We start from the raw sequence: 21105 nt of genomic DNA, 5'->3' as shown, positions 1-21105 counted from the left end.
GACACCGTGCTCGCGGCGCACGGCTATGTCCCTCTTCCTCGCGGCGCGCCACGCCGCCTACCACCACCGTACGGCGAACCACGGGCACCTCCAGCTCTTCCGCCGCGCCGGCACGAAGGGATCGTCCTTCCACCTCCAGCGACAAGCGAGCCGCGGGACCAAATTCCGATTCGCGGCCCTGCACCTCATCTGCGCGTTCCCAAGCCGGAGCCGCAACCGGATCCGGAGCCCGAGCCGCAGCCGAGGTGGACTGCGTATCTCAATTACCAGTCGGAGATTCGGGCTCCCGACGACCCCGCCGACACACCGGGCTTCACCCAGCGCTCCGGCAGTCCAAGGCCGAACAGGAGTTCGACAAATGGTGGTCGCCGGAGATTCGGGCTCCCGACGACCCCGCCGACACAACGGGCCTCACCCAGGCGCTCCAGCAGTCCAAGGCCGAAGTGGAGGACGACAAATGGTGGTCCTCCGACGACGATGAGGACGTGATATTGGGAGATGTGGAACTGAGTTACCAGGCCCAGATGCGGGCTCACGATGACCCAGCCGATACACCGGGGCTCGCCAAGGCGCTCCAGGAGTCCAAGGTCGAAGAAGAGGGCGGAAAATGGTGGTCCTCCGACGAAGAGGATTAGCCGAGTGGCATGTCTTGGAGGGACAAGCAAGATGTAGAGGCCGCCGATTTAGTGTTTTTTCTTCCCTTTGCTGTTCAATCTTGTGTAAGAAACTTAGAAGGAATGAAAATCCTCTGTCGGCCCTATGTTTAATGCCAGGTGTCTTAACTTTCTTGCATTTTCTAGTTTATTAGTTCAAAAGACGTAGCTTGGTTAAGATCTAGGGTAAAAAATGAGTAAAAAATATTCACATATTGGTAGACTTGTGAACCCAAAACAAATAGTCTGTAAAAAATAGACCTCTTATTTTTGTTCAAAATGAAATATGCCCTATATATTGTTGACTAAAGGTGCATTGGTTTCACAAAGTCTCGTAGGGTTCTGACATGAAATAACAGTGTAGTCAGTTGGAATTAGTCACATGTTGGGCCTTTTGTTTCTGTTGTGCCCGGTTTTTGTTGGCCCATTTTTATAGCCCGAGGCTTTTGTGCGGAGATTGTATGCGGTTATTGTTGAAGCGGGGACACCGAGCGGCGAGGAGCGACGGCGAACGGCGACGGCGACGGCGAGAGCGACGGCGAGAGCGAGAGCGGAGGCGCTTCTTCTTTTGGTCGTAGCCCCGGTGGTACTTTTCTGAGCCCCTGCACTACATCCTGCACGCCCCCCTCCACGACTTGCTGCCGCGCGCCGCCGCTGATGTAGGGTAGCTATCTATTAGGGTTAGTACCCAGAAATCTAGGACATCAGCAGGAGTTTGTAGTTCATTGTGAACATTGATTTAATTCTTTGGATTTCTGTTATTGGAATGTTTCGAATGTGTTTGATATGTTATATTATTTTTGTCAGAGATGGATGAAGAAGCAGGATGTCTTATTTGTGGCCAGCCTGACACTAACTGCTTCCGGTCCAAGCGTCGTGCATTTTCATTTGATGTAGCGATGGTGCATTTGTTTGAAGAACTAATTGTATGTATGTTTTGCATAGTATAAGCTAGATATACATTATTTCCCCGCCGTTAGTACTATTTGCATTTGTTTGTTGGATCTTTTCTAAATAAATTGTTTTTTGTGTTCAATTCTTCAGGCCGTGCCTTGCCATGCTAGGGAGATGCTACATAGTTTAGTAGATACGTGGGTTGTTGCCGAATGCAATCATGGTTACATTTATCATTTCCATGTGGAGAAGACCGAAGCAAGAACTTACCTTTGTGGACCATTCTGGAGTTCTTTTGTAGACTCTTATGTTATGGATGAAAATGACATTGTGGAGTTCACATATGATGAAACTACTTCCAAGTTTGAAGTTGTTGTATTCAATGCTGACCGTGACGAAAAACCATGGGTTCAGTTACCAGGCATGTTTCTTTGTTTCTAATTATTATTGTGATATTGTTTTCACATATTTCTCATTGTTCATTCTGTTTTATTTTTTTGTTTGTTCAGATTGTTGGGAGGTTTTGGAGTGCTGCAGAGTTACTTTTGAGAAAACCATTTTCTCAAATTTGCTAGACATTAACTCCGCAGAGATGAATGCAGTTACATGGGCTATATTCAAAGAGCTAAATAAAGTGGAGGAAAACGAATTCCTCGATTTCTTTGAAGTACCTCAGTTCTTTGTGACGAGGTTGAATGAATCTTCTCTTACTCGTTTGGTTAGTAACTTTTTCACTTGTTTTTAAGTTTCATTCATAACATACAAATAGTGTTAACGTTTTCTTTGTTTATATTTTACTTTTTTGTAGCTCATTCCATTTGATGTTGCACGTGGATACTATAGGCCGAGAGAAGGTGCTGCTATTTTTTATAGCAGATCTATTAATGGACAAATGGTTGGAGCTTATACAATCTACAAGGGGCAGCATATTGAGTTTGTAGATGGATGGAATGCGTTCTGTGTAGCAGCTCATCTTGTGATAGGTTCATTAGTATGTCTGAAGATTGAGTTCTGGATTTGTGCATCAGGCTTGAGATTGAAGATATCACATTATAAGATATGCATATGGATGAATCCTCATAGAATGAAAGGAGAAATTGTAATTCATCTTTGTATTCGGGTTGTACTATTTTTATTTCAGCAAAAACTTTCGTGCGTTTTGTAGTAAAAACTAATTTTTGTAATTCAGACTATTTTTAGTGTCACACGTTTTTTAGGACATAATACGTTGGTTAATTCTGTTTCAACCCTAAATGCACATGTGTTGCTGATATATTCTGTTAACATTCCGGACAGGTAATAATAGGCCGGTTTGTACTAAGCCCATTAACGTGGAGCATGGACGCAGGGAAGGAATACTCATGGCCCATCCAGCAGGGTTCTCTAGTTTTCTTTTGTTTTTTTTTTCAACTCGAATTTAACTGAAATTTAATACTTTATTTTCACATAAATTCAAAAAATGAAAAAACCTTCACACTTCGTCTTAGAATGGATACGAGAGTGTGTGCACAAATTTCTAGAGCGTTTCTCGAAGGTCGAAAAATCCACATTCTTAGAAACGGAACCGTTTGGGTTACATCAAACCACTTTTTGTAAGCTAGTCGATTTTTCGACCTTCGAAAAAAATTCCAGTTTTTTTTACCCAATATGTCACATGTTTTTGTGAACATAATCCGTTGGTTAAAACTTTTTTTGAATTTTTTGAATTTAACCAGGTTTGCTGCAGATTTATTGAAATCAAAACTAAAAAACTTATCAGTTAGGCCGAAAGACATGTAACGCGGTTTGTACTAAGCCCATTAACGTGGAGCATGGACGTGGGGAAGGAATACTCATGGCCCATCCAGCAGGGTTCTCTAGTTTTCTTCTGTTTTTTTTCAACTCGAATTTAAATGAAATTTAATAGTTTATTTTCACGGAAATTCAAAAACTGAAAAAACCTTCACACTTCGTCCTAGAATGGATACGAGAGTGTGTGCAAAAATTTATGGAGCGTTTCTCGAAGGTCGAAAAATCGACATTCTTAGAAACGGAACCGTTTGGGTTACATCAAACCACTTTTTCTAAGATAGTCGATTTTTCGACCTTCGAAAAAAAATCCAGTTTTTTTACCCAATATGTCACACGTTTTTGTGAACATAATCCGTTGGTTAAAACTTTTTTTGAATTTTTTGAATTTAACCAGATGTGCTGCAGATTTATTCAAATCAAAACTAAAAAACTTATCAGCTAGGCCGAAAGACATGTAACGCGGTTTCTACTAAGCCCATTAACGTGGAGCATGGACGCGGGGAAGGAACACTCATGGCCCATCCATCAGGGTTCGCTAGTTTTCTTTTGTTTTTTTTTCAACTCGAATTTAACTGAAATTTAATTGTTTATTTTCATAGAAATTCAAAAATTGAAAAAACCTTCACACTTCGTCTTAGAATGGATACGAGAGTGTGTACAAAAATTTCTGGAGCGTTTCTCGAAGGTTGAAAAATCCACATTCTTAGAAACGGAATCGTTTGGGTTACATCAAACCACTTTTTCTAAGCTAGTCGATTTTTCGACCTTCGAAAAAAAATCCAGTTTTTTTTACCCAATATGTCACACGTTTTTGTGAACATAATCCGTTGGTTAAAACTTTTTTTGAATTTTTCGAATTTTCGAATTTTTCGAATTTGGCCGTCAGACATGTAACGGGCCAATGTGGGCCGCCAGACCTCTAACTGCATGTTCGCCTCCCGCCCCTATATCCGCCCAATACTGTGGCAGTTCCACCGTTCTGTCCCAACCCCGGCCGTTCGTCTACCGCATCCCAGTGCTCCCTTCCTCCCACGCTGTCCATGGCATCTGCCTCTTCCTCCGTCGTGGCCGGAGACGAGAAGTCCACGACGGAGAAGTACCGCATCCTTGCGCACGGGAGTACATATATCGACGTCGTCTACACCAATGAGGCGGCGACTGTTGATAGAATTCTTCGTATGTACGAGGGTTGGCTCGACGAGGACGAGGACAGGTTCAAGTTCGTTGGTCTGGATCTCGAGTATGACTCTAGCGGACACAAGTTGGCGGTAATGCAAATCGCCATGAGGGAGCACGTTCTTGTATTCCACTACATTAGGTACAAGGATCATTGAAATTTATGTCCCTACATTGAATTTAAAGCGTCCCTACATTTTCATTACAGTACTTGTTGAATTTATTTGTGCTGCTCTTGACAAAGGTGCAAGGATCATTGTCCGCGCCTACTGACTTTTCTCAAGGACAAGCAATACACTTTTACAAGTGTTGATAAAAGAAATGACACAAAAGTTCTTCGTGCGGCCGGTCTTCCTGTTCCAGAAGAGAGACACATCGACATCCAGGACATTTTCAAGATTAATGGTCAACCGCAGGCTGGAATGGCTGATCTTGCAGCAAAGCTCATTGATCCCAAGTTTGCCAACATGAAGAAGGACTTCAAGTACAACCGGCTTCGGAAGGAAGGGCATGGTTTCTGGGAATGCAAGCCACTGTCCTGGATGAACCTCGAGTACGCAGCTATTGACGGCTATCTCAGTTATGAGATATACAACAAGATCTACACGGTGAACGAGGGACAAGCTCAGCTCCAGAGATCAGACCACATCTGCCCCAGATGCAAAAATCAGGATGAATCTTCATCAATGAACAAGCGTCAGAAGCAAGCCTGAGAGTGATAAGACTCAAGGGGCAAGTACTAGTGTGTTTGTGCAGTCTGTAATTATATTTGCGATGTGTCCAAGACATAGTTGTGCTCTATGTTATTTGTGAACAAATTCTCCATATTGTTTTGTAAGTATCATACAGTGATCTGTGCAGTCTGTAATGGTATTCGCAATGTGTGCAAGACATAAGCTGTGCTCTATGTCATTCGTGAACAAAACTGTCCTAGTTGTGTTGCAAGTATCAAAATTCGACCTTTGACAATCTGACCAATGTTTGTACAACAAATAATACACAAGTGCAACAATGTGAATCGATCAAGTAGTGTTGTTCATACTTCCGATGGTCCCTCATATCTGCATTGCATGAAATAACACACAAGTCAGTGGCACATAAAATAGTAGAAGATTAGTGCAAGCTATTTAAGAGTAGGGCTGAATCAGATACTCACTCCTTATGTAGCATGCACTTCATCTTGTTGTTTCTGTTATGACCTGGTTGATTGCAAGCAGTGCACAACCTCTCCTTCTTCCGCTCGTCGTGTGACAGTATCCTGCCATGTTTTGACGTCTGTTGATTCGTATCCTTGTCCTTATAGTACTTCTTGTTTTGTTTAGGTGCTCCTTTGGTCTCAGCTTTATCAGGATCACCCACTACTGGTGCATCTCCTCTGTTTTGTGTGTCCTCATGGTAAGCCATTGAACGTCTGTTCTGGTCACCTTTTCTCCTGTGTATTATGCCTTTCATACATTTCATAAGCTCGCTGTAAGATTCTGGGTCATGCAATGCTGCATCAAAAGCTTCTGCTCCAATTTGGGTAAGCTCGCTATGCTTTCTCCGCTCAGCTACCCCTTCCCATCCCCATCCGTACAAATCACTCTCGCGTCTCGAGGGCAAACCATACCTTGCATCCTTCGAGAACCTTCGGAGAACACAACAGTTCGGAATTTCAGAGCACCCCACAAAATGCAAAACAAACAAGATGTGCTTGCAAGGTAGCCCTTTCCGATACATCCTTCGGCAGCTGCACGTTATTGTTTCCTCTTTGCTTTCAGGTCTGTACTCCACTGAAAACAAATACTTACGGTTATTCATCCATGACACAACGAAGGTTGTTAACCCACCAAAGACATCCAAGTTGATCTACAATCTCTAGGCCCCCAATCTTTTTCAGCTCCCCTTGAACGAGGTAGAAGTTTGTAGCAGTGAATTTACGGGCAGCAGACATCTCTATATCCTTGTACCTGGTAACTGCAACCGGTACTGTCTGAGAGTCTATGGTGTCCTGGCGGGCCTCTTCCTCCCGGACACGGCTACTGTTATTCTCGTAGTGCACAACCATATCCACCATTGTCAGTCCAAAGTCAAGGTGGGTGTGTAGGGTGGAGTTCAAACTCTCGCTCCTCTGGTTGCTTTTCATTCCGAGGAAATATCCATTCGCTAGATACGCGGCTGACCACAACTTCTTCCTCCTATACATCCTCTTCATCCATTCTTTGGTTAATTCCGTCTGGTGCTTCTCGACGAATGCCCTCCATCTCTCCTCGAATGCTTGTTCTGAAGTGGTGTAGTACAAAGCAATGACCGAATTCATTGTGAGCCAGGGAGTCAATGTGCTTCTTCATGTTCTTCTCAATATGCCACGTACAAACACGGTACCACACGCCTGGAAAGACTTTACCAACAGCGGCGATCATTGCAGCGTCCCCATCAGTGATGATCCCTTTAGGCTTCTGCTGATACATGGCTTTCAGGAATGTTTCTAACAACCACTTGTATGTTACTTCCTTTTCGTCCGAGACAATGGCGCATGCAAAAACAGTAGTCTGGCGGTGATTGTTTATTCCCACAAAAGGTATGAACGGCATAGCATACCGATTTGTTTTGTACGTGCTGTCAAACACCAGCACGTCACCGAAGTCGGCATAGTCCTGCCGAGACTGAGAATCACACCAGAACAGGTGTAACAATTTTCCACCTTTACCAAGCTTGTAATCAAAATAGAATTCAGGATCATCTCGCTTCCTCTTCTCCATAATGCCAATGGTTGTGTTGACGTCACCCTTTGCAAGCATCTTCCTCTTTTCACGGCAAGACATGTTGTAAAGATCCTTTCTTACAAATCCTACCCTGCTGTATTTTCCATTGTCACTGATAAATGTCCTCATAATGTTGAATAATCTCATCCCAGCAGCTCCCAGTGACATGATCCTAGATTTCTGATGAGCCTTGATCTTTCTATGAGACCTCATAAAAGCGATTTGATCAGCTGTAGCAGGCTTATGGTTGTGATTGTCGTCAAATCTCAGAACAGTCCAAACACCCTTTTTCCTGTTATACGACACACTGAAATGGGCACCACAGTTGCAGCGAGACTCAGGACGGTGCCTATACGTTCTGTCTTTCATTTCTAAGTACTTGCTTTCACGTTGCCCAGCCCTGGAGCAAAGAAACCGCCTATACCGAATGGTGGGTGTCCCTAATTCATCAAGGCGTTCCTTTTTCTTCTCGCGTCGAATGCTAAAACCATGTTCTTTGGCATACTTGTTGTAGAAATAATAGGCAGCCTCTTCGGAAACAAAGATCATGGCCCTTACAGCCTCATACTTTCGCTGTCTGCTCATTTCAGCATCAATATCATATGGATCCTTATTATCTTCCTGCTTAGTATGGTCCAACTGGGAACTTCCTGTCACCTAAACAAATATGACAAACATGGCGTTATTGTTACAGACACTTTGATTTGTTCTATTATGCATTGCAATGCATCAAAATAAAATCTTACTTCGCTTTTGCATTCAGATTTTGACAGCTGTGAAACCCCCCCTTCTAATGATTTCGACTGCTCAGGAATATCCTCTTCATAAGCAAAGTCTTCCAAATCAGAATCCCCATAGTAGGTAAGCTCACTGTTTCTGATTACAACAACCTGCGCAATTTGTAGGAAAATAGCAAATTACATGTATATTCATCTTCACCTGGAAGAAGGCAAGTAAGATAAAAGAAAACATACATCACTCGTATTTTCAGAAGTGGGTTCATCATCCTGTCTCTCTTATGCTGTCTTCATCATCGATGTCCATCTACAAAATTTGCAACAAGGAGGCAAAATTCAAGGACAAAATATTCCCATGCACACTGTACTGATAAAATATGAAAATGTGAGTGACTCACATTATCAGACTCAGATACAGGATCACCAAAAATGCTATCATCATCATCAGACGAAGGTATTTCATATTCATCTTCTGAAGATGAAATATCAAAAGCATCCCATGTAGAGTCATCAACATCTGTAGTTGCTTTCTCATTGCCAATCCCAGAAGCCATAGAGCCGTCCATCTGTCCAAATAAAACCAACATCACTGACCTAATCAACATAAAAACTCGGCTTGGAATTCATTGTGAAATGCTGATTAACAAAAAATATACGAAAAATTGGTAAAATTTTGAACAACAAATTAAACCCTAAGCACAAATGCGACAATACATCCTATAAAGTATACATGGAATAAGAATAGAATAACAGTGTGGCACGGGGGGCTAACCTCTTCTGTTCGTCGGTGGCAATCTGGGCAGCCACGGGAAGTTGGGCTCGGCGGTGCTCTGCCTTGCAATGGAACGACCTATATGTCGATCGTGGGGAGGCGGAGGGTGGATGACTCAGACGTTCGCCGCCGTATTATCGTGCGCACCGCGGTGACGGCCAACCGATCCACCGGATGCGGGAAGGATAGGAGATCGCCGAGGTAACCAGCCAGACCTGCTACGATTCACCGGGGTACGTGCAAATGGCGGTGGTGAGGGATCGACCGGCTACAACAAGACGGAGGGATCAAAACCCTAGGTATGAATGGCGGCCGTGGGAGGGGAGGGGTGGAGTTGGGCCAAGGTTGGACGCCGGATCCTTGCCGCGATCGGCGGACAAGCAGTATTCACCGGAGAAGATCTAGATCGGAGATCGCCGGGCTGGCGGCTGCGACGAGCTGATCAAGGTACGTGAGAATGGAAAGTGACAACCGACGACGATCACCAAGCAGTATCCATCGGACGTATACACCGACACGTACATACACCGAAACGTACATACCCTTTCAACGAGTACAAGGGTACACCGTATACCCTTTCAACGGGTACACGGGTACAATCGATATGGATCTTCGGAGGCTAACCTAGCCCGACCCGTTAGCGCCGGCGGAAGGAGCACGTGCATAATGGTACGTTTATGCAATTGTTGGTTTGGGGGTCTATGGAAGCAGTCGCCTTCTCATTTTACAGTCCAACCATCGTTTTTGCAGATGAGTGGATCAACATTGTTTAATCTCTCACTCTTAACATCTGACATGTGGGCAGTCGCCATTCGAGTATTGTTCTATCAAGAACAGGTGACAATTTCTTACCGATCTTTGCAACAGATCATAATATATTGCACTACATTCTCACATGATTTAGGTGAAACCAACAGATAAACTGGATGTACTATCTAGCATTCACAGTTGTGGCCATTGGATTGATCATCTACTCGCTAAAGTAAGTCTTTCAAGTCTTTCTAGATCCATCATCAATGTCCAGTCCTTGCAGTAACCTAACAGACCTAATTGCTTGTATTTATGAAGTGAAAGTTCTTCTGGCGATGGAACAACTACAAGTACAGAAGCAACACCTCAATATCAACAACTTCCAAGTGAGGATCACTCAACAGAAAGTTGTTCTAATTTGGACAGCCAAGAAAGGAAGCAACAAGTTCACATCTGTTAGGGGAGTCAGTGTACAAAGTTGGCTCCACCTTTTCATTATAGCAATAATCAAATATGCAGAAGAAAATTTGCAAAGTATAGAATCTTGTGCGGTACGCAGAACTGTTATTGGTTCAAAAGAAAGTGTTTTCGTATTAGGATGGTGACCAGAATGTTTCTCATAACAAACAGTCAGGCGAATAGTAAATACTTGGTAAGAAGGGAATCAAAAGGAAATTCTGGACATAGGGCTTGATAATCTCCGCAGCTGGTGTGTTTAAGTACTAGCAAAGTAGTAATACGAAAAAAAAAATGAATATAGAAAGAGAAAAATATGAGGTGAGTTTCCAGAGTTAACTTACTATATCTCCTTTGTGAACCGTCAGTTCTCACAGAAAACCAGCATTGACGCCTCCAATGACCATGAGAATATAACATCACCAACCAAAGTGAATTGAAAATAAGCTCTACAACAGCGAATTCGGATTTAACATGGGCTTCCGCATCCTTGCAAGTATGGACAGATGCTCAGAAAAGCAACACAAATTTCGTGTGGCAAAGAAGCTATGCCACATGCAGAAGGGTTTTTCTTCATTTCACCGAGTTACTTTTTAAAAACTATTTTTACTCTGCAATCGAGTCCACAGGTTGCAGTACTTCACTTGCGCTTAGAGCATCTCCAGTCGCGTCCCCCAAACCGTCCCCCAAAGGGATTTGGGGTGCGCCGGACAAAAAATGCGTTCCAGCCGCGTCCCCCAAAGCCCATTTTTGTCCGGCGCGGCCCGATACGGTGTCCGGCGCCCCGAGCCCGTCCCCGTCCCACAGGGGACGCACCGGGGACGCCGGACACACCAAAAAGCGAGGCGAACAGACGCGGGCCCGACCCGTCAGCGGCATGGAAGGCTAAAACCCCGTCGCCTACCTTTGGTCAAGCGACGTTAATGGCGTCCCTGTTTTCCCAGGCGACGCAGGGACACGTCTCGTCGTGCATGGCCGCGTGGCCGTCCGCGCCGGAGTTATTGCGTGCAACCACCCGCTGCCGCCGCTGTTTTAAGACGCCCTGCAGTTCTCGCCGCTCACAATCCTTCTCGTCGCCGCCGCCTCCCCCTCCCAGATCTTCTCCTCGCCGCTCCAAAAATGTCAAGCTCGTCCTCCCGCAAGATCGCCGCGGCGAACGGCTTCGGCCGCGGCAGCCTCACCGTGCCGGAGGCGTGGGCGCTGTACCACGCCCGGTATCCAGTCCCGCCGGACATGCGGCTGCCAAGCAGCGGCGGCAGGAAGATGTCCGTGAACGGCATTGGCGTTCCGCCGCCGCCGAAGCCGCGCACGGACTAATGGAGGGACGCCATCAAGGCCCGGCGGGCTCAACTCGTCGCCGAGGAGCGGTTGGATCCGACGTGGGCGGCCGACAACAACGACGCCTGGTGGATGACGTACTTCCAGGCGAAGTACGACGTCGAGATGCACAGCACCGACAACCTCGTCGGCGGCCCCAACAGCTGGAACAAGGACGGCCGCGCCCTGTTCTGGGGCGTTCCGGGGCACACCCTCGACAACGTCATCCGCGGCATCCACAACGGCGCTCCATGGCTGGAGATGCCGTCGTCGCCGCCGCCGTCTCCTCAATGGCAGCCGAGGAGGACGACGTACTCGTCCTCCTCGCACTCTTCTTCCTCGGGACCGGCGCGATCGACGCCGTCCTCGTCTTACCGGTCGGTGCCCTACACCGTCCCCAAACGGGAGGTGAAGGAGGAGCCGGCGACGCTTGTCAACACGAGGCATGGCGGCAGCGGCAGCGGCAGCCGGCGGTAGCAAGGGAGGCGCGGTGGCGCCCTCCTCATCCTGAAGCCGGAGGTGAAGGAGGAGCCGGAGGAAGCGTCGCAGGCGGCGCTGCTGGCGGAGTACGAGCGGCACCAGCGGCTCATCGCCAGCAGCGACGACCCCGAGGACTGCCCAGGGCTGCGGGCGGCGTTCTTGGCGTCCATGAACGACAAGGACGCCTGGAGGGGCGACCTGGACGCGGCGATCGCCATGTCCATCCGCGACTCCGGCAAGCCGCTGGTGGACCTCTCCGACGACGGCGAGGCAGGACCAAGCGGCTTGGTGAAGGACGAGCCCGTCGACGAGCGCGTCAAGCAGGAGGTCGTCACCGACGACATGTACAACTTCCAGCAGTACTACGACGCCTCCGGCCGCCACAAGTGGTTCTAGATTAGGTTTAGTTTAAATTTAGTCAAATTTCGTTCGAATCTATGTAAGTTTGGACGAATCTTAATCGAATCTCCTTAAGTTTAAAATTTCTGAAATTTCGTTTGGGGGACGCGACTGGGGAGCGACGTCCCCCAAACGCGGCACGAACGAAACACGTCCCCCAAACGCTCAATCCGGCGCGGTTTGGGGGATGGTTTGGGGGACGCGGCTGGAGATGCTCTTATGATCAGTTTCTGGACTTAACTTGAGATGCCTAACCTATGCATCACTTAGGTGTGAACCATCAGTATAGGCCCAATATGGCAAGAGAAAAACCAAGTAAGTTCGGCTGCTCATCAGCAACTCCATGGTGAGACTTCTATCGTGTTTAAGGACGAGGAGAAGTTTGACTGGTATATATCATATTGGGTGGCAACAAAGCTATGTCATCTGCATATAGGGTTTTCCTTTCATCGCACAAACTGATGTTTCCACTAACTTTTTGTACTCTGTAATGGAATGATAAGTTGCAGAGGTCCACTTGCGCACCTCTGACATTAGTTTGCCGTAATGCGTGTTGGAGCCTCTATCCAGACTCCAGAGTTCTTTAAAAATCCATATTAGTCTTTCATTTGTTAGCATCAGCTGCGCAACTTGAAACATGACATCGATGTCAAGTTCCAGTCAGAAAGTGAATCCACTCTAGCAACAATCTCTGTCACTTTTATACCGTGTAATCATGTTATGGGAGACACGGATCAGGCAACATCGCTCAAATTTACCGGAGAGATAAAGAAAAGATGTTGAAATGCCTTGAACCATCAACATTGCTCTGCCATGTAATCGATAGGTTGCAGCAGTTCACTTGCACGAATCTGACGTCATTTTCTGGACTTAGCTTGAGATGCATGTATTATGCATCACATAGGTGTGAATCATACATATAGGCCCAACATGGCAGAGAAATCTGTTTTCGCCGTTGGAAGTCCAGCTTAGTAAGATACATAGCATTTGGAGTACTTGTCTTCCTGTAATGAAGCTTTGTATCTCTGTTTGTATTCTTCAACGTCTACTTAATTTTCAGCAGTACCAAGTGGTGTTCCTTTTTTTTCCCTGGCACATCTTTTAGTTGTCTAACATCAGCTGTCCTACTTGAAACATTTTCTCCAATCTCAAGATCCAGTGACTCCAGTCGGACAACAATCTCATCTGTTCAAAGTCTGCATAGAAGAAATATGACTCATTTTTTCCCTCCAACAATCCACTCATCATGATTTCAGACAGATATCCTTGTAGTCCCTGTCGTCAGCATGAGCATTGAGCGCAGGCCCAGGGCAACTTTGTAACTGGTACCTGAGATCTTAGTCGGGGGCGACCTTTTGGATCTAGCGTACACTTGCTACTGGATCTTGGCGGCCCAAATCTTCCCCGCTACACTAAACTTCTAAAAGACTGAATGCGTCCTTCTTCGCTTTGGTGCCTCCCGCCTGAGGATGAGTAGACTCCACTCTGAGCCTCCAGCCTCACCGAATTCCTCGGAATTGGCGTGGTCCGAGAAGCAAGAAGCACATGCATCGTCTTCTTTTTAACGACTGAGCCTCTTTGTTTCGATTTTTAGGTACTTTTCACATAAATAAGCTAGCCGAACGAAACAAAGGAATATGCAGTACAGTGGGCTTTACCAAATCATGTCTTCTTCCCACGTTACACGAAGGTGGGAGGTGCTTCCCGACCGGTACGTATGAATTGCACGTTTGGTTTCCTAAATTACAGCCAAATGCCACTGCCGAGCCTTCCGCGCGAGCCAAATCCTCTGCAACCTTCCAGAGCAATTTTCCCCCATCTCCACGAGGGATGCGGGAGCTCAACCGGCGCCGCCTCCCCTTTCACCTCGCCGAGCAGGATCTTGACCGGCGCCACCCTTCCGCTGTGGTCGCAGCCGCCTACTTCCCTCCCTTTCACCTCGTCGAGCAGGACCTCGACCGGCGCCGCCCTATCCGCCCGAGCCACTCAGTCCGTTCGATCTACTGACATGCTCCGTCCCGAGCTACATCGACCCGCCGTACGTGCGCATCCAACCCGCTCCAGCTTCGCCCCGACCGAGCTGCGCCGCGCTCCATTCTAGTCTAGCCAAACGGCGCCCCATCAGAGCGGCTCGCCACCCCATCTCCGCCCTGGACCTGTTCTGCGGCCGGCTACGAACGCGCACGGCGCACCCGTCTAGCTGGACCCTACAAGCCAAGCTGCTCGTATCGACGAAGACCCGCTCCTAGTTGTTTCCTATCCATGGCCTGCAAAGCTCGCCGGGAAAAGGCATCACGGAGCTCAACCAGCGCCGCCCCTCCTTTAGGGATAGGGCTACATCGAGTAGCACATGGAGTCACGAGTCACGGGCACGACTCGTTAGTTGTTCCTTGAAGCTCACAAGGTTTGTTGCCTTTTTTTTTCGACTTTGAGATTTTGATGGTGTTTTGAGATGGCAAATGTCCTAATGATTTATAATATTGTATTGTATTGTATTATGGTATATGTGATGTATATGTATTTGACACTTAAATTAGCAGAATAGAAAAAATATGTGTACTCTCGGAGAATTTCAGATAATTCATTGGTTCAGCACTCAGCCAAGTTGCTAAACAACAAAACTTAAAACAACAGCTTTGTCTGTACATCAGCTTTTTCTGCACATCGGCACAGCTAGCCGCAGCCAGCCCAAATAAAGAGGCCCTCCCGTCCTCCTCCCGAGCTAGCGGTCGGGGGGAACTCTACCCCGCCGTCGCCGCCTCCCCCTCTCCCCCTCCCTTCCCTCGCCGCCGCCATGGGGACGCAGTCTGGCAAAGGCCAGCCGGTGGCGGCGGCGGGGATTCTTCGTCATCTCGGGCGAGGAGGTCGGGCGTGGGTCGTCTTCCTCGGGCCAGAGCGCAACCCTTTCGTTGGGGATCTTGATGGCGGTGTCTGGCCTTGGCTCGTAGACGCCATGACGGACGACGAGGTGGTGGAGTGCCATGCCGGCGGCGGAGGGAGGGGTGGGGGCGGGTTGCAAGGGGAAACCCTAAGTCCCCTTCTTCTCGCCTCCCGGCGGCCGGCGGTGGAGGGTTGGCTTTCGGCTGCAGCGGTGCGCAGGCGTGTGCGGTGTCTTCGGACTACGAGAGCTGCTTGGTGTCTCCTGCGGCAACCGTGGCCAGCCTGGGATGGTCGTCGGCGTGGGGGCCCGACCTGAATAAAGGTGGCGGTCCTAGATCTCTCTTGAGCGAAGATGAAGACATGTCGAAGGTCTGCCCTTCATGATCTGGACGGAGTGTTGAGTTCCGGAAGGCACCGCCGACAAATGTAACAGTGCTTCTATTGCCTGGAGTTTGCTGGATCGGTGGTATTCGGTCGTGCGCGCCCATGTTTTTATTCCGACTGTTTGGTTTTGGAGGGTGCTGCGCGAAGCTCTTTTCTGTGTTGACACCAAGTGACAGCTGATCCATGGTGAAGTCCGAAGAAGAGAATATCATGAAGGCCGGATTTGGAGGACTAGCTAATGAAGGTTCAAGTCTTTGCGTTGTTGAGGGGCTTGCTTGGTGTTCCAGACTTTGCAACAGTGGTATGAAAGTGGGGACGGTAGCACATGTGAAGTTCGGAGTCTTACCTTTCAAGGTGAAAACCCAAGGTCTGGTCTTAAGTGGTTGTGCCTGGCAGTGTCCTTGTTGAAGGCATTGTTTTGAGAGCGGAGACTGTCTTCAGGGTGAAAACCTAAGATCTTTGATCAGACGACGGCGACGCTGATGCATTATTCCCTTCTTGGAGGCGTTGCTTATGAAGAGTCTAAATTTCAGGTGTTGTCTTGGTGGTGGATGTATTACTATTGCTAGGGCTAGGATACTGTAGCGGGACTTTTATTTTTTAGTTTTCTTTTTCTCTTTTTTAGCTGTGTGCACCCGTAATGTTATTAAGACATTGCGTTGTTGCAGAGGCTGGGTGTAATTTGTATCTTTTGATATTAATCTATTCCCTTTATCGAAAAATCGCCTTTTTGTTAACTTTGTTCACTCTCGCTGAAAATGTAATAAAGCTACCTATACTATTGCTGATTATGTTATAGAATGAGCTCTGAGAGCTCTAGCTATGTTTCTTTTATTCTCGATTTTGTATCGGAGTTAGTCGCCGGCGATTTAGTTGTGCGCTCTGATTAATGGAATCCACTTATCAGTGTAATAGAAACATCTTCTACGGAGAATCACTTTGTCCTGATACAAGAGGGAAGGAAATATTACCGAGCATCATTCAGTTAGACATCATCTGTTCGAGAATACATGAAACCAGTTTCTCAAACAAAAAAAAGTTTTTGCAGCGGCACCTACAGAAATCTCGGGTGAGCCAAAAACTTCCACAGTACACGCGAAAACTAAACACAAACATCAAGAAACGGGCGTAGCAAAGCAGGTAAGGTTTATCTACTTGTTTTATTTCATATCATGCCAGCATCAAAACAGATTCAGGAGCTAGAATATTGTATTGACAGATCAGGTTATGAGTCACGAGCTGTATATTGTATTGCAATAGGACAATATATGCTCATCTTACATCTAACCAGTTGAGCGGTCACATGCTGGTCCTCATTTGTTTATGAAAGGGACATGGTACTCTCAACTAACCATAGTTCACTGCACGAGCCCAGCTAACTTTACCTCAGTTTACAGGCACGAGGCCCATCTGCCAGTCCACTCAGCTGCTCTGGCTTTCCCCTTCCGCAACCGTATAAATCTCTCCTCTGCATTTGATCCCATCTGAGGCTCTGCGTGCACCTTGGATTGCCAGAGACATGGAGATCAAGGCAAAGGACGCATGGAGCTTGCTGCTCGTGCTCTTCCTCGGCCAGCTCGTGGCCTTCTCCATGGCCGCCGCCAGCTTTGCCTCCTCCCTCGTCGCTAATCTTGGTACCAGCCTCTCACTAGCCTAAGCCATATATTTATTTTTCATTTTATTCAACACTTGCTTATCTTGGTACTCAATTATCCAGCTTCCGCATTGGCCTAATTCTTACTTCCTCTCTGCATGTGTATAAGACCACTTAACCTTGTGTAAAGCCAAACATGTTTAAGTTTGACCAAGTTTATACAAAATAATATCAACATCTACAATACAAATCAATGTTACTTAATTTATGATGAAATATATTTATGTAATATATTCATTCAGTATTGTAGATTTCGATGTTTTTTCTACTCCCTCTAATCCATATTAAGTGTCGTTGGAGTAGAAAATTTTGTACTAAATCCGTGACACTTAATTTGGATCAAAGGGAGTATAAACTTAGTCCAACTTAAATAGGCTTGACATAGGACGAGATTAAGTTTACCTTATATACATGGACCGAGGGAGTATACAAAGAATCATCAGTTGACAAAGCATATAACTTCATATATTTATGCAGGAGTTGATGCGCCACTCACACAATCGTTCTTCGCATATCTCCTTTTGGCCTTAGTTTATGGGGCAATCCTTTTGAGTCGACGACAGAAGCTACGAGTGAGCACAGAGTGTATGAAAATCAACCATGGGGCTTACCTGATGTGATTTCACACCTCACTGTTTTGGGCTCTCTTGTCTTGCAGATACCTTGGTATTGGTACTTAGCGCTGGCCTTTGTCGATGTGCAGGGGAACTATCTGGGTGAGTACAAGAAATGCACATTTCAGCGAGATACTAAATGCAATCCTTGCCCCTAATGATGAACATATAAACATGTTATAATCCTGAAACTTGCATCGCAGTTGTCAAGGCGTACCAGTACTCGTCCATCACCAGCGTAACATTGTTGGATTGTTGGACTGTTGTATGGGTTATCGTACTCACCTGGTACGCACTAGGCACAAGATATTCTTTCTGCCAATTTCTGGGGGCGGGGACCTGCGTGGCAGGGCTAGGTCTTGTGCTCCTTTCAGATGCAAAATCTCCAAATGAGCAAGGTAAGTAGGTAGCTACTTAAGAGTTAAAACAACTAGTAAAATTAAAATGCCAGTTACAAAATCTTAGTGATAAACCAAAGATAGGTACAGGATGAAGTTCTTGACAGTAAGGTGGTAGTACAATAATAGTCTACAAGATAAAATTTACTGCTGAATAAGATAGCAAATTGGCAATATGACTGGTAGAGAGTTAATCAAGTAAAGACCTCACTTTATGAACCCTACAAGCTGAAATTGTTTCCCCCTTTTTTTTTGACAAGCTCAAACTGTTTCCCCAATTTGTACAGCGAAGCTAGCAAGTGTTAACGGCTTACAGAAACCTTTCCTTTTCTGCAGATCCAAGTAAAATGCCACTTCTAGGGGATACCCTTGTTATTGCTGGGACAGTTTGTTTTGCGTTTAGCAATGTTGGGCAGGTTGGTCTGTTGGTGATGATATACATCCTGCTACTACCAGTAATATTTTCTCAAAATTCTAATACACATGTTCTTTCCTTGAATATGTAGGAATACTGTGTCAAGAAGAATGATCGAGTAGAACTTGTTGCAATGCTTGGACTATTTGGGGTGCTTGTCAGTACAATTCAGATGTATACTCTCCACAGTTCCTTATTAATTACAAACTAGCAACAACAACAAAAACTGGCACAATCCATTGTTACTGCTTTCTATACATTTACTCTGGTTCTTGTATCGTTGAAGTATCAACAACTGTTCTGGAACATATATATCTTATATATACTCTCCTGGAGCCAATATTCACTTTACCTTTTAACCTCACAAAACATCAGATTTATATTCGAAAGGAAGAGCCTAGAAGCAGCTGCCTGGTCTCCAACAATGGTAGTGATCTATAGCTGTGGTTCAACTCTTCTATCTGCAATACAGTTTTCTGAATTTTCTGAAATAAAACTCAATTCTGCTAAGTACTTTTCTCTTCTTTTTTACAGATAAGCTTGTTCGCAGGATTTGCCGTTGCACTATTTATGTTCTACACCATTACTCCGTTAGTTCTTAAGGTTAAGTTCCCTCCAACATGTTAAGCAGAAAATAAGCTACACTTTGTAGAAAACAACAAACATAGGTTCCTGCAAGTGGTTATGAATTATGTGAATAAATAAGTATAAAGTAAGCTATTTGGGTGATACTAGCTTATTAGAAAATATGAGACAGAAGGCCCTTTCATTTCTCATTTTTACAGTCCAAAACAAGTTTAGCCCTTTCTGATGACCATCACTCTTGCAGATGAGTGGATCAACATTGTTTAATCTCTCACTATTAACATCTGACATGTGGGCAGTTGCCATTCGAGTATTGTTCTATCAAGAACAGGTGACAATTTCTTACCGATCTTTGCACCCGGTCACAATATATTGCAGTACTACATGCTCACATGATTTAGGTGAAACCAACAGATAAACTGGCTGTACTATGTAGCATTCACAGTTGTGGCCATTGGATTGATCATCTACTCGCTGAAGTAAGTCAGTTCATGTCTTTCTAGATCCATCATCCATGTCCACATATGTCAGTCCTTGCAGTAACCTAACAGACCTAATTTCTTGTAAACCTATGAAGTGAGCGTTCTTCGGGCGATGGAACAGCTGCAAGTACAGAAGAATCGGATCAATATCAACAACTTCCAAGTGAGGATAACTCAACAGAAAGTGGTCATAGTTTGGGCAGGCAAGAAAGGAAGCAACAAGAAGAAACTCACATATGTTAGGGGAGTCAATGTACAAAGTTAGTTCCACATTTTCGGTAGAGCCATGATAAAATATGGCAGAAGAAGATGTGCAAAGTATACAATCTTGTGACGCACACATAACTGTTATTATTGCTTCAAAAGAAAGAGTGTTTTTGTATTAGTATAGTGACCAGAAAGTTTCTCATACAAACAGTCAGGTAAATAGTAAATACTTGGTAAGAAAGGAATCGAAAGGAAATTCTGGACAAAGGGTTTGAAAATCACCGCAGCTGGTATGTGTAGGTATTAGTAAAGTAGTAATATGGAAAAAAGATGAATACAGAAAGAGAAAAATATGAAGTAAAGTTCCAGAGCTAACTTATTAAATCTCCTTTGTGAATTGTCAGTTCTCACAGAAAACAAGCATCGATGCCAAAAAATGACCATGAGAGTCCGAATCCTTGAAAACATGGACAGCTGCCCGGAAGAAGCAACATAAATTTGATGGGGCAAAGAAAGCCATGCCATCTGCAGATACATAATAGGGTCTTTGTTCATTTCACCAATAGACTTTTCAAAACCTAGTTATGCCCTGCAATGGAATCGGTATGTTGCAGAAGTCTACTTGCGCTTAGTTGACATCAGTTTCTGAACGCCTTAACTTAAGATGTATGTACTACGCATCAATTATGTGGAAATCATCAATATAGGCACAACATGGCAGACAAATCTGTTTTCGCCGTCGTAAGTCCATCTGAAGATTTAACATGTGGAGCACTTCTCTTCCACAACAAAGCTCCGTTTCCCTGTTGATGTTCTTTAACATCTGCCCAATTCTCAGAACTTGAAACATCTTCTCCAATTTCAAGATCCAGTGAGTCCAATCGGACAACAATCTCATCAGTTCTAAGTCTGCATAGAAGAAACATGACTTCTTTTTCTCCTCCAGGATTTTAGCATTGCATCTGGTTTCCTAGATCAATCCACTCGTCATGATTTCAGACAGATATCCTTGTAGTCCATGTCGTCAGCAGGAGCATTGAGCGCAGGCCCAGGGCAATTTCGTAACTGCTACCTGAGATCTTATTCGGGGACGACCCTTTTGGATCTAGTGACTCCAATCGAACAATAATCTCATCAGTTTTAGTAGAAGAACATGACTCCTTCTCTCCTCCAGGATTTTAACCTTGCAACTGGTTTCCTAGATCAATCCACTCATGATTTCAGACAGAATCGGTGTAGTCCCTGTCAGCAGGAGCATTGAGCGCTGGCCTCAGGGCAATTTTGTAACTAGTAGTAGTACCTCAGATCTTAGTAGGG

The 21105-nt window shown here is 45.5% G+C and overlaps 2 protein-coding genes across 2 annotated transcripts in view; both read left to right on the top strand.

Moving 5' to 3' along the window:
* LOC127323121 (uncharacterized) overlaps positions 1–10289 on the top strand; it is a 98987-nt gene extending 88698 nt beyond the window's left edge. Inside the window, exons 9-11 of the mRNA XM_051351324.2 lie at positions 9518–9604; positions 9685–9749; positions 9836–10289. Coding sequence (XP_051207284.1) covers positions 9518–9604; positions 9685–9749; positions 9836–9977 — 294 coding nt within the window. The 3' untranslated portion in view covers positions 9978–10289. The remainder of the gene's footprint in view (positions 1–9517; positions 9605–9684; positions 9750–9835) is intronic.
* A 6598-nt stretch (positions 10290–16887) lies between these two features.
* Positions 16888–19969, top strand: LOC127323105 (uncharacterized). The gene is made up of 11 exons (XM_051351323.2): positions 16888–17067; positions 17565–17659; positions 17746–17803; positions 17905–18099; positions 18436–18515; positions 18606–18688; positions 18890–18941; positions 19049–19117; positions 19344–19430; positions 19514–19578; positions 19677–19969. The coding sequence occupies exons 1-11, from the start codon at positions 16953–16955 to the stop codon at positions 19822–19824; spliced, it is 1047 nt and encodes a 348-aa protein (XP_051207283.1). The 5' UTR covers positions 16888–16952; the 3' UTR covers positions 19825–19969.
* Positions 19970–21105: the final 1136 nt, after the last annotated feature.

Source organism: Lolium perenne, chromosome 1, assembly GCF_019359855.2.
Source record: "Lolium perenne isolate Kyuss_39 chromosome 1, Kyuss_2.0, whole genome shotgun sequence".
Classification (NCBI taxonomy): Eukaryota; Viridiplantae; Streptophyta; class Magnoliopsida; order Poales; family Poaceae; genus Lolium; species Lolium perenne.
This window is presented reverse-complemented; position numbering and strand designations above follow the sequence as displayed.

Coding starts and splice junctions, on each gene's coding strand:
- LOC127323105 (XM_051351323.2), top strand. CDS start 16,953: ATGGAGATCAAGGCAAAGGACGCATGGAGCTTGCTGCTCGTGCTCTTC. Junction 19,118..19,343: donor TTACTCCGTTAGTTCTTAAG/GTTAAGTTCCCT, acceptor TCACTCTTGCAG/ATGAGTGGATCAACATTGTT. Junction 19,431..19,513: donor TATTGTTCTATCAAGAACAG/GTGACAATTTCT, acceptor TGAAACCAACAG/ATAAACTGGCTGTACTATGT.